The sequence below is a fragment of the Miscanthus floridulus genome, chromosome 10 (assembly GCF_019320115.1).
Source record: "Miscanthus floridulus cultivar M001 chromosome 10, ASM1932011v1, whole genome shotgun sequence".
NCBI classification, from domain to species: domain Eukaryota; kingdom Viridiplantae; phylum Streptophyta; class Magnoliopsida; order Poales; family Poaceae; genus Miscanthus; species Miscanthus floridulus.
In genome coordinates, this window is record NC_089589.1 from 68,054,669 (window position 1) to 68,069,820 (window position 15,152).

Consider the following 15,152-nt stretch of genomic DNA (forward strand, 5'->3'; position numbering starts at 1 on the left):
GTCCGGTCGTGTTGTCGGTCAGCACAGTAAGTAGTCACAGGGTGACCGGACGCTGGTAGGGTCCGGTCGAACATGACCGGACGTCCGGTCGGCAAAAATCGGTTTTGGAACCTTACTGTAAACGACCGGACGCTAGGTGTTCAGCGTCCAGTCAACTCAGGCACAGTGTCCGGTCAAAACTAATGACCGTTGAAGGCAGAACACGTGGCTGACTGCGAGCGACCGGACGCTGGGGGCTCAGCGTCCGGTCAACTGACCGGAGCGCCCGATCAGCCCGCGTTATTGCCAGTGAAGAGGTATAACGGCTCTATTTCGTGGGGGTTTCTATTTAAGCCCCATGGCCGGCTGTAGCTTACACTCTTGCACATTTTTATTAACATAGCAACCTTGTGAGCTTAGCCAAAGCCCTCCCACTCATCTCCATCATTGATTCATCATCTTTATGAAATTAGGAGAGAATCCAAGTGCATTGCTTGAGTGATTGCATCCAGAGGCACTTGCCATTCGTGTTTTGCTGCGGATTTTGCTTGTTGCTCTTGGTGGTTGCCACCACCTAGATGGCTTGGTGCAGCGGTGGAGGATTGACATGAGTTGGTGATTGTACGTGGCCATCTTTGATGATTGTGAGGGGATTTGTACCTTCCCCGGCGGAGCGCCGAAATGTAACTCTAGTGGATTGCTCGTGTCATTGAGTTACCTCACTTGTGGGTAGGTTCTTGCGGTGTCCAATCGTGTGGACGAGGTTTGTGAAACATCTCTTAGCCGCCGAACCACCAAGTGTTGGTCGACACAATGGGGACGTAGCGTGTTGGGAAGCACATGAACCTCGGGAGAAAATCGGTTGTCTCTTGCCATTTGGCATTCTCTCGGTGATTGATTTCATCTTCATCTTGTGATTGGTTCATCCCTCTACACGGCGGTATAATCACCCTACTCACTCTTATATATTCTTGCAAACTAGTTGTGACAAGCTCTTTAATGTAATTAGAATTGAAAGCTTGTTTTGTTATTTAAGTTCATCTAGTGGAGCTCTTTAGTGTAGCAAGATTGAGAACTCTTAGTGAGTAATATCATAGCAAGTTGTGTGTTTAGTAATCATTGTAACTAGAATTGTTGGATAGGTGGCTTGCAACCCCCGTAGAGCTAGAGCAAGTTTGCATTTCGCTATTTGTCTTACTAATCAAATTGCTCTAGTTGATTTGTATAATTTTAAATAGGCTATTCACCCTCCTCTAGCCATATTAGGACCTTTCAGCGTCCCACTAGGCCTGGCTATTAATAAAAGTAGTGTTACAACTTTCCACTACATGTTCTCATTTATTTCTTCCAAACTGAAACTCAACTAGTATTATATATCCCTGTAATGGGTGACGTGAACAGTAACTTGGAGATTGCAAATTCAGAAATACAAACTCTTTGAGTTCTTGTTCCAGCGTGAGTCTTGAGAGGCTTGCAAACTTGATCTTTCGATTCCTGAGGGAGTTGTAGAACGCCGAACTGCGGTTCACCCAGTTTGTGCCTTCACATCTATACGGCGTGATTGCGTGGGCTGTTTCGTCGGTACGTGGAAGGGTGATTGTCTCGGTAGTTCGTCGCGTGGGCAGCCCCGCGGTGCATTGCCTCTTCACCAGGTCACGCAGCGACAAGTTATCAAGTTCGCGGATCCTTCGAGAAGATCGGGACACAACTACTCGTCACACGTGATCCATAGACGTGTGCCCATCACGCAGTCTCCTCGCATTGCACAGGCGAGGATAAGGCTTGCCACTGACGCCCTTCCCAGACCCCGCACAGAGCGGGAGCTCACAGCACTAAGTGCACCCTGTGTATAAGTAACATCAAATATAGTCAAATTTCACCATGGTTCAGTTATTAGACAAACAAAGGCCCTGCTTGGCGGTCTTGGAGCTGGAGCTGGAGGTACCACTTCTGATTTTAGTCTAAAAACAGCAGATCCAAAGTTGAAGCTGTGCCAAACACGCCCAAAGAATAGATGAATTGTGTATGCCAACAAGCCAAGCACAAGCCACTCTACAAGCGTACAAGCCCCTAGCAAATCTAAAAAGGATTTTAAACATCTCCAAACCATGTCTGTACTGGTAATACTGTAGGCAATCTTCCTATCATACGAGGTTTCAATTGGATAGTAAACCAATCATCATCTTTATGCAGAATATTAGAAAATTAGTTTGAAAGTGGATAAGTGTTAATATCAAACTTAATGGATAAATTTCAGAATAACCTTGTGACCCAAGGCATCGACTCTCAGGCATAAATATGGTCCACATGAGGCTTCAATAAATTTTGGACAGTAAACCAATCAACAGGTTCTCATGTAATTAATTCTGAAAACACACGAGTTAACATAAAATTTACTGGAGTGTGTGTCGGTGCTATAGCACAAACGCAAACATATAATAACATTTTAAAACTAGAAATTTATAATAAATGTTACGAAATAACCTTGTTCAAAGTTTTCCAATCATCAAGAGCTTCATTGTAAGCATCTACTAAACTTAGCATCTTGTCCTTCAGATATTTCTTCTCAGTTATACTAACTTCACAAGATAACAATCGGTCCATATATGCCAGCCAACAGTTAGCAACTGTATCTGGTGATGAACTGCAAGGAAAACTCAACAGAGATAAGATTATACACCTCAGGATCTATGAAATAGTCACCAAAATTAAAAATAATGGTACCTCAAAAGTAGTTATAAGACAAAAATTGTTAGCCCAATATAATGATTGCTTAAATATGTTATCCTAAAGCACGAAATGAACATTTAAACAGGAATTTCTCACCCAGAAACACTTCTCTAATCCGAAAATTTTAGTTTTTAAATGCTTTCCAAACAAAGAAAAAAAAAGACTAATCTTGGCAAGCAGAGTCCAGCTCAAACGTTAATATACCTGAGTGTAAACCTAGTCCTCAAAAAATCATCGAATAATGCACTTTCCAGGGAGGATCCATAATGTTGAGGGTTCTTTTGCTCCTTTCTCTTTTGAGTAATCCTTTGAAGCCGAGGCTGACATGGTTTGAAGTATTTCAGTAACTGAAAACACCAAATTCAGTCATAGTGAGTTAGTGAGAGCTCCCATTAGTAAGTTGGCAGAAATAAACAAAACAAAGAAAGGCTTGAAAGTGTGCCATGCATCAGGATATCAAAACGAGTGATTTATCATGCAATCTATTTTATAATAAGAAATGGCTATCCATGTCAATGAGTTGCTATTGTATCTAATAAGATACGTATCCATATTGAGCCCAACTGTGATCCTTAGTACTACACAAAAAAAGGGTGCTCAATACCTAATTTACAAAAACCAATCACACCCCTAATTTCAACAATTTATATAGTACATACAAATCAATAAAACTAAACTGCAAAACAGAATATAATGCAACACAGTTGATATGGAAGACTTCAGTTAAAGAGCATTCACTGCAGGTCATGTCCATAGAGTTGTATTCATGAAAAAAAAACTAGATAAGCACATTAAATACAGAAAACAATGGACTAGAAATTCTTACAAAGGTTTAAACACAGCATAGAGCAACATCTACTAGGCAGAAAAAGGAAGTCCAGATTCAAAATCATCCACAATATACAGAAAGAGAAAATGGTTTAACTCCATTCTAATCTACTGGTAGGAGTGGAACGAAGAGGCATCATGAGCTCTTGCATTAAAGTCAGGGCTGGTCAAACACAAGAGAAAGAACAAATTCTGTTTCCTTTTCAAAAATAAAATATGACGAAATGTTGATATTCCATAGAAATACAGGATCACAGATTTTCAGTAGTGATAACACCAACCAACCTCTGAGTTTCTTGATACCCAGAACATATTGCCACCAAAACTGCTTGCCATAGCTTGTGATCCAGAAACAGGAAAAAATATAGCATACTTGGAATTTCCAACAATATCCTCCAAACCCCGGATATATGTAGCAGTCAAGACATGGATATCACCAAGATGTAGCCCAGGATACTTGTAGACAAGAACGTCTCCAGAAAGTTGGCCATCACCACTGTGCAACAGGAGATATAGCAAGTTACAACGGCCACCAATAGGAACAGCAAGAAAAAAATACTCAGTTGTCTAAAATTTAGTAATAAACTGTTAATTTCATGCTACCCTAACAGATTACACATAATCTACTATCATATTTCAGTAAATTTCTGTTTTAGATGAAGCAAGCTTTGTTTCAAGATGAAATATTGTGGCCTCTACGTTCCGCAAAACGATGACGCAAAAAAGGGATAGAACACTGAAACAAGGTGTGCATCAAGCAACACGAAGTCACAAACCCAGGCCTACGACACAAAACCACAAGAACAGTGCTTGCAGCTTGCTATGCACTAACACTTGTCTTATGCAACTGAAAGAGAGGATCTCCAAGACTCCTAACTGAAGTCCTCCGACATGGAGAGTGACCAATAAGGTGCACTCAGTTAACAGCCACCATCGAAGAGTGGCAGATGACCACAAAGCATGGCCAATGACTAAACCAGTGCTGAGCATCTTCTCTCTGAGTGAACTCAGCATCAGCAGGAACTCCAAAGTCATGCCTCCTACACACAATGTGATGATGCCATCATTACCTGATACAAAAGGATATATAGTGGTTTTCACCTGGATAACCAGCTGAGGGACACAGAGGTGAAGGCAGCACCAAGGAGGGTAATAACACCCTTAGGTTCAACTGTTGCAAGGAACCCAGTAATTTATTCCAGCTTTTCTAAACAAACATAGAAGGAACTAGAAGACTCAATATTAATTAGTAAGAATTAGGCAGCGAAATTCACCTCGATGAGGATTTGAACTTGAGTGGTCTGGGTGTACATCCACACCCTCATCCAACCTTGGTAATTTGTTCCTTTTTTTTAGAATGACATAAGCTTTTTGCCAAAAATGTAGTCACATTACAAAGAATTAAAGAAAGGTAAAACGAGAATAATGCAGCAACATTGGTATACATCATGCAAATAGGTCTGGAAAACCCTAAAGAAGTTTCTGATTCATGTGAGATTATGCAGGCATGCACGACTAGTTTCTGTTGTTTCTGGAGTTTAACTGTAAAAGATGGTGAGCAGTACACCACTAACAATTTAGCTGCTCAGAGGAGACAAAAAAACATCAAGATTCAACAGGCATTGTTGAATACTTACAGTATGACATAAACTTCGTTAGATTTTAAGGACCCTGTGGGGTCGGTTGTACCCATCAAAAAGGAGTCATCAATTGGGATCTTTCCATGTCTTTTTTTTCTCGAACTACGTAGGAGAGCTGCGTGTCATTTCATTAAGATAGAAAAGAAAGTACATAGAGAGGGGGGGAGAGCCCCCAGACTAAGTACCAAACACAGCCCCACACTTACAAAACACTACACACCCAAAACAAGGAAAGACCTGACCATAGAGCACCAAACCTAAGATGGTGCTACAAGCGACCTAGCAAGCAGCTCTTTGAGCTTAGAAGCTCCAGCCAAGCACCACAGGGTGCTTTCATTTGTTATGGCCTGCAGGAGAACCTGGGAGTTAGGGAGAACACCTTCAAACACGCAAGAATTTCTATGTTTCCAAATCTCCCAAGCCACCCAAAATGATGAGCGAATTTAAACCCATTTCGCCACTGATTTGGAGCAGCTCTAATGACTTTGCCCCACCAAGCTGAGAAGCTGGAGGAGTTTACCGGCACATCAACTACTAGATTGAGATGTGAGAAGACCAAAGTCCAAATTTGTCTAGTAAAAACACAAGATAACAGCAGGTGGGGGGCTGTTTCCTGTGCTTGGTCACAGAACGGACATGCCGGGGGGTGCTGCAGGCCCCTCCTGGCCAGCCGGTCAGCAGTCCATAACCGCTGTTTAATAGCCAGCCAAACAAAGAACTTGCAGCGTAAGGGAGCCCAACTTTTCCAGATTCTTTTCCATGGGATAAACTTTATTGAGCCAACGAAAAGGGCTTCATATGCAGACTTGCTGGTGTAGATTCCAGATTGGGTCAGCTTCCAGCGGTGTTGATCCGGGGTATCCTGATTTAGATGGACACCATCTAACTGATCCCAAAGTAACAGGTACTCCATCAGGACCTCCACTGAGAGGCCTCCTCTAATATCTGAAACCCAGTGCCTGTTGGAGAGGGCCTGTGCCACTGTTCTAGATTTGACAACTTTCTTAGGAATAGTCTGAAACAGATTAGGAGCAATTTCAGCCAAAGTTTTTCCTTCCAACCATCTGTCTTTCCAGAATAGGATTGTTTCCCCGTTTCCAACAACCGAGACCACTGCCATGTTAAATAAGGCTTGAGCCTTTTGGGGTACCTGGATATGAAGACCAGCCCAAGGACGAGAATGATCTGTTTTTTTTAGCCCAAAGCCATCTAATCCGCAATGCCCAACCAAAGGACTCAATGTTGTGTATGCCTAGACCTCCATATTCCAAAGGGCGTTGTACCTTTTCCCATGAGACCAGGCAATTTCCACCATTTGCCTGTTCCTGTCCTTTCCATAGGAAACCCCGCCGTTTTTTGTCAATAGCTTTGATAACCCATTTGGGCAGGTCAATAGCCAAAAGATGATGTATCACAGAAGCCGTGAGAACCACCCTAGTCATAATCAGGTGGCCTGCTCTATTCATCAGAGAGGCTTTCCAGCTTGGGAGGTAACCAGCAACCTTGTCAATCAGAGGCAAGAGTACTTCCTTGGAAGGTTTTCTGATTGTAAGTGGTAAGCCCAAATAAGTGCACGGAAACTCCTTTGTGGAGCATGCCAGGTGCTCCGAAATTTGCTGTACCTCTTCCTGTGAGCACTGAATTGGGAAAGCTGAACTCTTGGAGAATTTTGTATGGAGTCCAGAGGCCTGACCAAAAATATCTAAAATATGTTTCATTGTTCTGAGATCATCCACACATGGTCGAAGGAAGATAACAGCATCATCCGCAAAGAAAGAGGCCCTATGAATGGCCTGTTGTACCGTGAGGGGTTGCAGAAGGTGGTGTCTGGTGGCATATTTTATCAAGGAATTGAGAACATCCATTACCAAGATGAATAGCATGGGTGAGAGAGGATCACCCTGCCTAAGACCACGATGGTGGAAAAAACCAGACCCCGGCTCACCATTAACCAATACCTAAGTAGACGAAGTAGACAGCACCAAGCATATAGGGTTACACCACCGCTGTCCAAAGCCCAGATGGCGAAGAACCTCCAACAGAAAAGGCCAAGCGACAGAGTCAAAGGCTTTTGAGATATCCAACTTTAGGAGAACATGCGCTTCTTTTTTCCCATGCAAAGCCTTGACCATCTGTTGTACAAAAAGAAAGTTATCATGTATGTTCCTTCCTCTAATGAAAGCGCTCTGATTGGGAGGGACCAGGCTTGGCAAGAGAGGAACCAGTCTGTTGGCCATGATTTTTGTCACCAGCTTGGCGAAACTGTGAATTAAACTTATGGGCCTGAAATCCTTGACCGAGTTGGCGTCCTGCTGTTTTGGTAAAAGGGAGATGAAAGCTGTGTTGAGCAGCCTGAAACGAGCCACATGACCTCGATGTATAGCCGATAAAGCCGACATGATGTCGTCTTTGATAATACCCCAACAAGATTTATAAAATCTGCATGTGTATCCATCGGGTCCTGAGGCTTTGTCCAATGGCATCTCCTTTATTGTAGCCCATACTTCTTCCTCCGTGAAAGGGCTCTCCAACGAAGAGAGATCATGCTGCTGAATCCCAATTTCTGCAAAGTCAATGGTATAATCCCTCTCCTCAGCCGTGCCCAACAAATTCTCATAAAACTGCAGGACTGCTTCCTGTTTATCTTCTTGGTCAACTACTGTTTGATCACCCACTTGCAACTTTGCAATGAAGTTTTTCTTCTTCCTGTAACGGGCTTGCTGGTGGAAAAAGGACGTGTTAGCATCACCTTCCTTCAAGTACAGAACTCTAGAACGGAGGCGTGCAATAGTACGTTCAAGAGAAGCCAATCCCAAACAGTGAAGCTTAAGTTTCTTCCTCAGTCATTCCTCACTTGGAGAAAGATCCCTAGAATCCCTAGCAATCTCAAGATGGTGCAGAATTTCCTTGGCTATCCCTAGCTGAAGCTTGACATTACCAATTTTCCGTTGGCCCCATTTCTGAAGGTCTCGGCTAAGGGTGTGTTTGGTTGAGCTGTGGCTGTGGGAAAAAGCTGCTGTGGGCTGTGAGCTGTGAGAAAGCTGCTGTAGGCTGTGAGCTGTAGAAAAGCTGAAAGCTATTTAGTTAAACAAGTATAAAATATACCTTTTATCTTTATCTCTCTTGAAACAACCATGGAAGAGCTTTTTATTCCACCAATTTCGAAAAGCAGAAAGCCAAAAGCCAAAAGCAGGGTCAAACCAGCTTTCAAAACTGTACTACGGAAAAGCAGCTGCTTCTGAAAAAGCCGCCTGGAAAAGCAGCCCCTTTGGTTGGGCTTTTGGCTTTTGGGGTCAAAAGCCAAAGCCAAAAGCCCAACCAAACGGACCCTAAGTCTCTGAAGTTTGAGGAAGAGCCGTTCAACTGCGCAGGATGAAGATACCGGAGCATTCCAATTCTACTGAACTGCTTCTATAAATCCGGACATTTTAGTCCAAAAACTCTCAAAATGGAATTTGCGTTTGCCTCTAGTACTAACCTTCAAACCCAAAACCAGTGGGCAATGGTCAGACACAACCGAGGCGCTGCTCTGTAGGATGGCATCAGGGAAGATATCCTCCCAATCAACACAGCAGAAAGCTCTATCAAGCCTCACGAGGGTGGGAGAAGATCTTTCATTAGACCATGTGTATTTCCTTCCTACCAGAGGAATTTCTTTAGCCTCAACATCATCAAGGTAGCGCCTGAACCGACCCATCATTGCTCGATCCAAATTGGTATTGTTTTTATCAGAAGCTTGGTATATTAAGTTGAAGTCCCCCGCTATCAGCCATGGGCCAAAACATAAAGCTCGCACATCACGAAGCTCTTGCAAGAATGCTATCTTATCAACATCATCTTGAGGACCATAGACTCCTGTAAACCACCAATTGCGACCTTCTTGTTCCTCAAATTGAACTGAGATAGAATAATTATCCACTCTGGAAGCTAGGATCTGACAGATATTGCTTTTCCAGGCAATCAAGATCCCTCCCCTCGTACCATCAGCTGGCAGTTCCACATACTTGTCATAAGCAGTGCCAAAAACTGAGAGGAAAATTCTCTGATTCATAAAAGCAATTTTGGTTTCTTGAAGACAGACCACAGGGGCATTTGAGGAATGTATTACATCACTTACAGCATTACACCGGCTATTTTGGTTAAGGCCACGCGCATTCCAAATCAGAATAGAAGATGGATTCATGACTAAAACAAAAGAATTTCGACCGGCAAATTGAAACCAGGAAGTTACAGGAAGTCCCGTGCTCGAACCTGAGCGTCCTCTTCGATGTTCCAGCCGAAGATAGCCGCCATGGCAGCCACATGGCTCTCAGTGAGTCGGCTCCCCATAATCTTGAAGTAGGCATCTTGAGTCTTGAGATCAATTTTTCCTTTGCACGCAAAACCTAGACTCCTCATAACCCTCCTTTGTGCTTCGGTGGTGACTGGTCCTGGAGAACGCGGGTCAACTCCAGCCACCCTTCTGCTTCGTCGAGGTAAAGAACCCGGAGCCGCAACTTTGACGCACCTCATGTGAATAACATGCAGCGGTAGGAGGCTATCTGTTGGCTTGCGAGCTCTTTCAAGTTGGGGGATCACCGACGTTGAAGGAGCAGCCGCGTCCACTTCCCCGAAGTGTGCGGAGGTAGAGGGGGGCCTAGTACGGAAGCGCGAGCGAGAGTACACTCGCAGTGCCCCGGCCCTGGAGCCGCCAGCAGAGGACGTGTGCGGTGCCGCCGTCAGGACTTGAGGCCGAACAGGCGTGTCTTGACCGTCAGCTGGGGATGGCTGGAGAAGCTGGCCCGTAAAGAAATTCTCCAGAACAAGGCCGTCCATAGGCAGATGGGCCGTTTCCTCAGGTCCATCAAGCAGCCCACTATCAGGCCTAGCCTGGGCGTTTTTAGGGGCCCAGCATCAGGCGCCACTGGCAGGGAGGCACCGATGTCCAGCAGTTCAGGCGCAAGCTAGGGTGCTTCCGCCAATAATGGTGCTGCCAGATCTTCAGAGGGAAACTTGCTGCTGGGCTCTTCGTGTTGTGCGTTGTACACTTCACCAGTATCCAAGGAATTGAAGGAGAGATCCTCTGCTATTTCTAGTACAGGATTAAAGTCCATTAAGACTACCGATGGGGCAGCGCACACAGGCGCCTCGGGAGCAGGAGCTTCCTTTGTGGTTTCCCCATCTGACTGCAGCTCATTAAAAATGAGCTGCCCATCTAACAGCACGAGATTTACTTCATCAGTACTGCTGGATCCGTTGGGAGACAAACCAACTTCATTGGGGGGGCATCAGCAGGAGCATGAAGATCCAAAATTGAGCAAGATATCTCGATAGGGTAGATCAGACTACGTTTCCCTTCCTGAACACTAGCACCAGCCACCGGCGGCTCAATAATCTCCAAGTCCATACCAGTTGGGACACGGCTTGGCGATGAGCACTATGCTGTCAAACTGAACACATCCCGCCGCTCTGTTAGTCGCTGAATTCTTACTCTTGATAGTAGCAGAATTCTTACTCTCATCGAGAGAGGATGACACTAGGAGTTGGGGCAATTTTCTGGTTTATTTCCAAATGCTATTGCCAACCTGAGGGGTTGGGGATACATATTTATAGGCTGCTAGCCAGCCAAGCATATGCCAAGATGCTAGTCTAAGATGCTAAGATGCTGTCCTCTAAGATGCTGTCCTAGTGGCAGCAACAGCCAGCAGCCCCACAAAGACCAGACGAGCCAGACTTATTCATCATTCTCCCCCTAAGTCTTGTGTGTCGTCTTGTGGAAAAGTTGAACCATCCCGGTCCTCGAGCAGAGCTCAAGGAACTTGATTCTCCCAAGGGGCTTGGTGAGCAGGTCCGGAAGCTGGTCCTTGGTGTTGATGTAGCTCGCCTTGATGCTCCCTTCCTCCAAACAGCCTCGGATGAAGTGGTACCTCACCCGGATGTGCCTGCTACGTTCATGGAAAATGGGGTTCTTTGCCAGGGCCAGAGCGGACTTGCAGTCCACCCTGAGCTCCACCGCTCTAGTGTCTCTATCGAGGAGATCACCAAGCAGTCGAGCGAGCCAAAGCGCCTGAGTCAAAGCGGTGGAGGCCGCTATGTACTCGGCCTCGCAGCTGGACAGGGCCACCACCTGCTGCTTGACCGACTGCCAGCTAACGAGGCACTTGCCGAGGAAGAAGAGGATCCCGCTCGTCCTCTTGTTGGTGTCGATGTCGCTGGTGTGGTCGCTATACCCGACGAAGTGTGCCGCCCCAGGGCACCTAGGGTAGTAGAGGCCGTGATCGAGAGTCCCCGCAACGTAGCGGATGATCCTCTTCACAGCCTGTTGGTGCTCCGTCGTTGGTCGCTACATGAACCGACTAACGTAGTCGACGAAGAATGCCAAGTCTGGCCGTGAGTGGGCGAGGTAGCGAAGGCTCCCCACAAGACGCCGGTACTGCGTAGTGTCCACCTCCTCCGTCGTGCTGTCGTGGCTCAGCTTCAACCTCTCCTCCATCGGAGTGAGAGCTGGGTTGCAGTCGGTGAGCCCAGCTAGCTCAACGACGCGCTTGGCGTAGGCGGTCTGTCGAAGCATGATCCCGAAGTCATCCTGGTGCACCTCGATTCCCAGGTAGAAGGAGAGAGGCCCCAGGTCACTTATCTGGAAGGTGGCCTTCATCTCTTCCTTGAATGCCGCCACCTCCGCATCCTTGGTGCCGGTGATCACCAAGTCGTCGACGTAGCACCCACCAGCAGAGCATTTCCTCCACTGCCCCATCGGTAGATGGCCGCCTCGTGCGGGCTTTGCTCGAAGCCCATCCCCTTTAGCGTGGAATCTAACTTGGCATTCCACGCCCTCGGTGCCTGTCGCAAGTCATAGAGGCTCTTGCGCAGGCAGAGCACCTTGCCCTCCTTGCCGGGGATCGCAAATCCCGACGGCTGGTGCACGTAGACCTCCTCCTTCAAGTCGCCGTTAAGGAACGCCAACTTGACGTCCATATGATGAACACGCCAGCCCTCCTGGGCAGCTAGCGCAAGGAGTCGCACGAACTCCATCCGTGCCACGGGAGCAAAGGCGTCGTCGAAGTCGACCCCCTCCTGCTGCACGAAACCTCGTGCCACCAAGCGAGCCTTGTGCTTGACGATGGCGCCGGCTTCATCCCTCTTCAGCTTGTACACCCACTTAAGGGTGATCGCGCGATGACCACAAGGAAGGTCAGCAAGCTCCCAGGTGCGGTTCTTCTCGACTGCATCCATTTCCAACTGCATCGCGGCGCGCCATGCCGCGTGTCTCTCGGCCTCTGCAAACGACCGAGGCTCGCCGTCGTCACACGTAAGGTGCAACTACGCCTCCAGGCCGTGAGGCACCGGTCCCGGCACCGGCTGGTCGCCGAGAAGGTTCTTCATCGTACGGTACCACCATGGCTCGCCGTCGTGGTACGCGTCGATGCGCTCCTCGTCATGAGAGAGCGGAGTAGCGAGCTCAACCAGGCTGTGCTCGACACGAGCTGGTGTTGGAGTAGACGTGCCCGGAGAGGTGCCTGTCGGTGCTGGATTGCGTGGCGGTGCCGGCTGTGGTGGAGCCGGCGAAGAACTCATCGTAGCCGAGGTCCTGGCTAGAGAGCGTGCTGCTGTCGGAGTAACAGACGCCGGGGTCGGTGGAGGCTCGGGGACTGGGGTAGACGCGCTAGCCGAAGAAGAGCTACCTACTCCCCCAGCTCCCTCGAAGTGGACGTACTCGACAGTGAAGTCGTCGTACGTCGGAGCCAAGCCATCGTCCACCGCCTTGTCCCACGCCCATCCTCGCCCTTCGTCGAACACAACATCGCGCGCCGTGCGCACACGCTGTGTCTTCGGGTCAAGGATGCAGTAGGCCTTCGAGCCCTCCACGTAGCCGATGAACACTCCCGGAGTGCTCCTGTCGTCGAGCTTGCTGATATAGCTAAGCTCCTTGGCGAACGCGAGGCAGCCGAAGACCCGCAAGTGGGAGACCGCCGGCTTGCGCCCATGCCAAGCCTCGTACGGCGTCCTGCCGTCGAGCGCCTTGGTAGACGAGCGGTTGAGGATGTAGACGACCGACACCACCGCCTCTCCCCAGAAGACAGCCAGCATCCCCCTCTGCTTGAGAAGGGCCCGGGCCATCCCCACAACCGTCTGGTTGCGCCGCTCGACGACGCCGTTCTGCTGTGGGCTATATGGCGCGGAGTAGAGGCGCTGAATGCCCTCATCAACGCAATACGATGTGAATTCGCCGCCGTTGTCAGTGCGCAGCACGCACAGCTTGCGGCCGCACTCCGCCTCCGCAGCAGCCTGCGAGCGCCTGATGGCGTCCGCAGCCTCTCCCTTGCTGCCGAGGACCATCACCCACATGTAGCGGGAGAGGTCGTCGACGAGCAGCAGGAAGTAGCGTCGTCCTCCCGGTTGGCCAGTGTCACCATGCCACACAAGTCCCCGTGCACAAGCTCGAGCCTCTTCTTGGCTCGAAAGCTCACCCGCTGGGCTAAGAGGAGTCACCTCTGCTTCATCAACACGCAGACGTCGCAGAGCTGCTCCACATGGTCGAGGCACGGCAAGCCTCGCACCATCTCCGTGGCACTGAGCCGCTTCAGGGCCTCGAAGTGAAGGTGCCCGAAACGCTCGTGCCACTGCCATGCCTCGTCGTCCCAACGAGCAGCGAGACAGAGGGGTTGTGCCATCTGCACGTTAAGGACGTAGAGTCGATTTGCGCTTCTGGATACCTTGGCAAGAAGGCAACGACGGCGATCCCAAATCCTCATGACTCCATCCTCAACCACCACGCGCGAGCCGTTCTCATCCAGCTATCCCAAGCTGATGATGGAGTTCCTCAATGTGAGGATGTAGTAGACTCCGGTGAGCAGCCTGTGCTCACCAGACATGGCGGTGAAGATGACGGAGCCGACGCCCTTGATCTCCACGCCGGAGGCATCCCCAAACTTGACGGAGCCTCGGACGCTAGAGTCAAGCTTGGTGAAGAACTCCCATCGACCAATCATGTGATGGGTGGCGCCGGTGTCGAGGCACCACCCGTCAGTCTTGTCGTTGTCGCAGCCGTCGCCGAGGAGGGCGTGTGCTTTTGGCTCGTCAAGGTGGAGGACAGCCGCTGCGGCCGGTGCCGCTGGAGGTAGCTCGATGCTTGCATGTGCCATGAACAGAGCCGGCTCCTCCGCCTGTGCAACGTGGGCCTAGCCGCGTCGTGGCTATCGACAGTCCTTGGCCCAATGGCCAAGCAGGCCGCAGTTGCGGCAGGCGTCGTCTCGTGCCGGCTCGTGCTTGTCGGCGGCGCCGCCCTGGGTGCCTCTGCGGGCATCACCCTCGGCACGTCCTCGCGCCCCGGCCTGGAAGTCTCTGCGCGCCTTGCCACGCTTGCGGCTGCCAGTCGCGGAAGAAGGCTCCCCCTTCTTCCGGTCACCTTGGCAGGCATCCCACTGCCCCCGAGTGAGAAGGGGCTTCCCGCCAGTGGTGATGGGCCCCGAGAGAGACTGGCTCATCGCTGTCGACGACCTTGAGGCGACCTATCGCCTCCTCGATCGACATCGTGGAGAGATCCAGCAGAGACTCGATCGAGCGAGCCATCTGCTTGTACTTCTCGGGGACGCAGCGGAAGAGATTTTCGACAGATCTCTCCTCGCCGTAGGTGTCATCGCCGAACTGCACCATCTTCTGCAACAGTGTTGAGACGGAGAGCAAAGTCATCAACGTCCTCACCTGGCTTGAAGGCCAAGATCTCTTACTCCTTGCGAAGTGCCTGTAGTGTGGACTTGCAGGCGCGATCGCTGCCAATGCAAGCCGCAGCGATGACGTCCCAAGCCTCCTTGGTAGTCCGCTTGTTGGTAAGCGAGAACTGCATCTCGAACGGGACTGCAGCGATGAGGGCATCCAGCACCCGTCTATCCTGGTCGTAGTCGACGTCGCCATACCGGACTGCCTCCCACATGTGCCGCACTTGGAGCTTTACCCTCTATCACCGCAACCCACTCGACGTAGTTGGTCTTAGTGAGG

At 49.2% G+C, this 15,152-nt stretch overlaps 1 protein-coding gene across 4 annotated transcripts in view; it reads right to left on the reverse strand.

The window, feature by feature from the left end:
* The window catches only part of LOC136486710 (probable RNA-dependent RNA polymerase 3), a 59,262-nt gene that overhangs the window by 12,237 nt on the left and 31,873 nt on the right, over positions 1-15,152 (reverse strand). For 3 of the 4 annotated variants that reach the window (XR_010766929.1, XM_066483669.1, XM_066483670.1), the window contains exons 10-14: positions 4,812-4,882; positions 4,608-4,708; positions 3,823-4,033; positions 2,914-3,056; positions 2,464-2,623 (exon numbers count right to left, since the gene is read on the reverse strand). Coding sequence is in view for 3 of the 4 variants with exons in the window: in XM_066483669.1 (XP_066339766.1) it covers positions 2,464-2,623; positions 2,914-3,056; positions 3,823-4,033; positions 4,608-4,708; positions 4,812-4,882 (686 nt within the window). In the remaining variant the exon portion in view is untranslated. Of the gene's footprint in view, positions 1-2,463; positions 2,624-2,913; positions 3,057-3,822; positions 4,034-4,607; positions 4,709-4,811; positions 4,905-15,152 lie in introns of all 4 variants that reach the window. The other variant, XM_066483671.1, reaches the window with a different exon arrangement.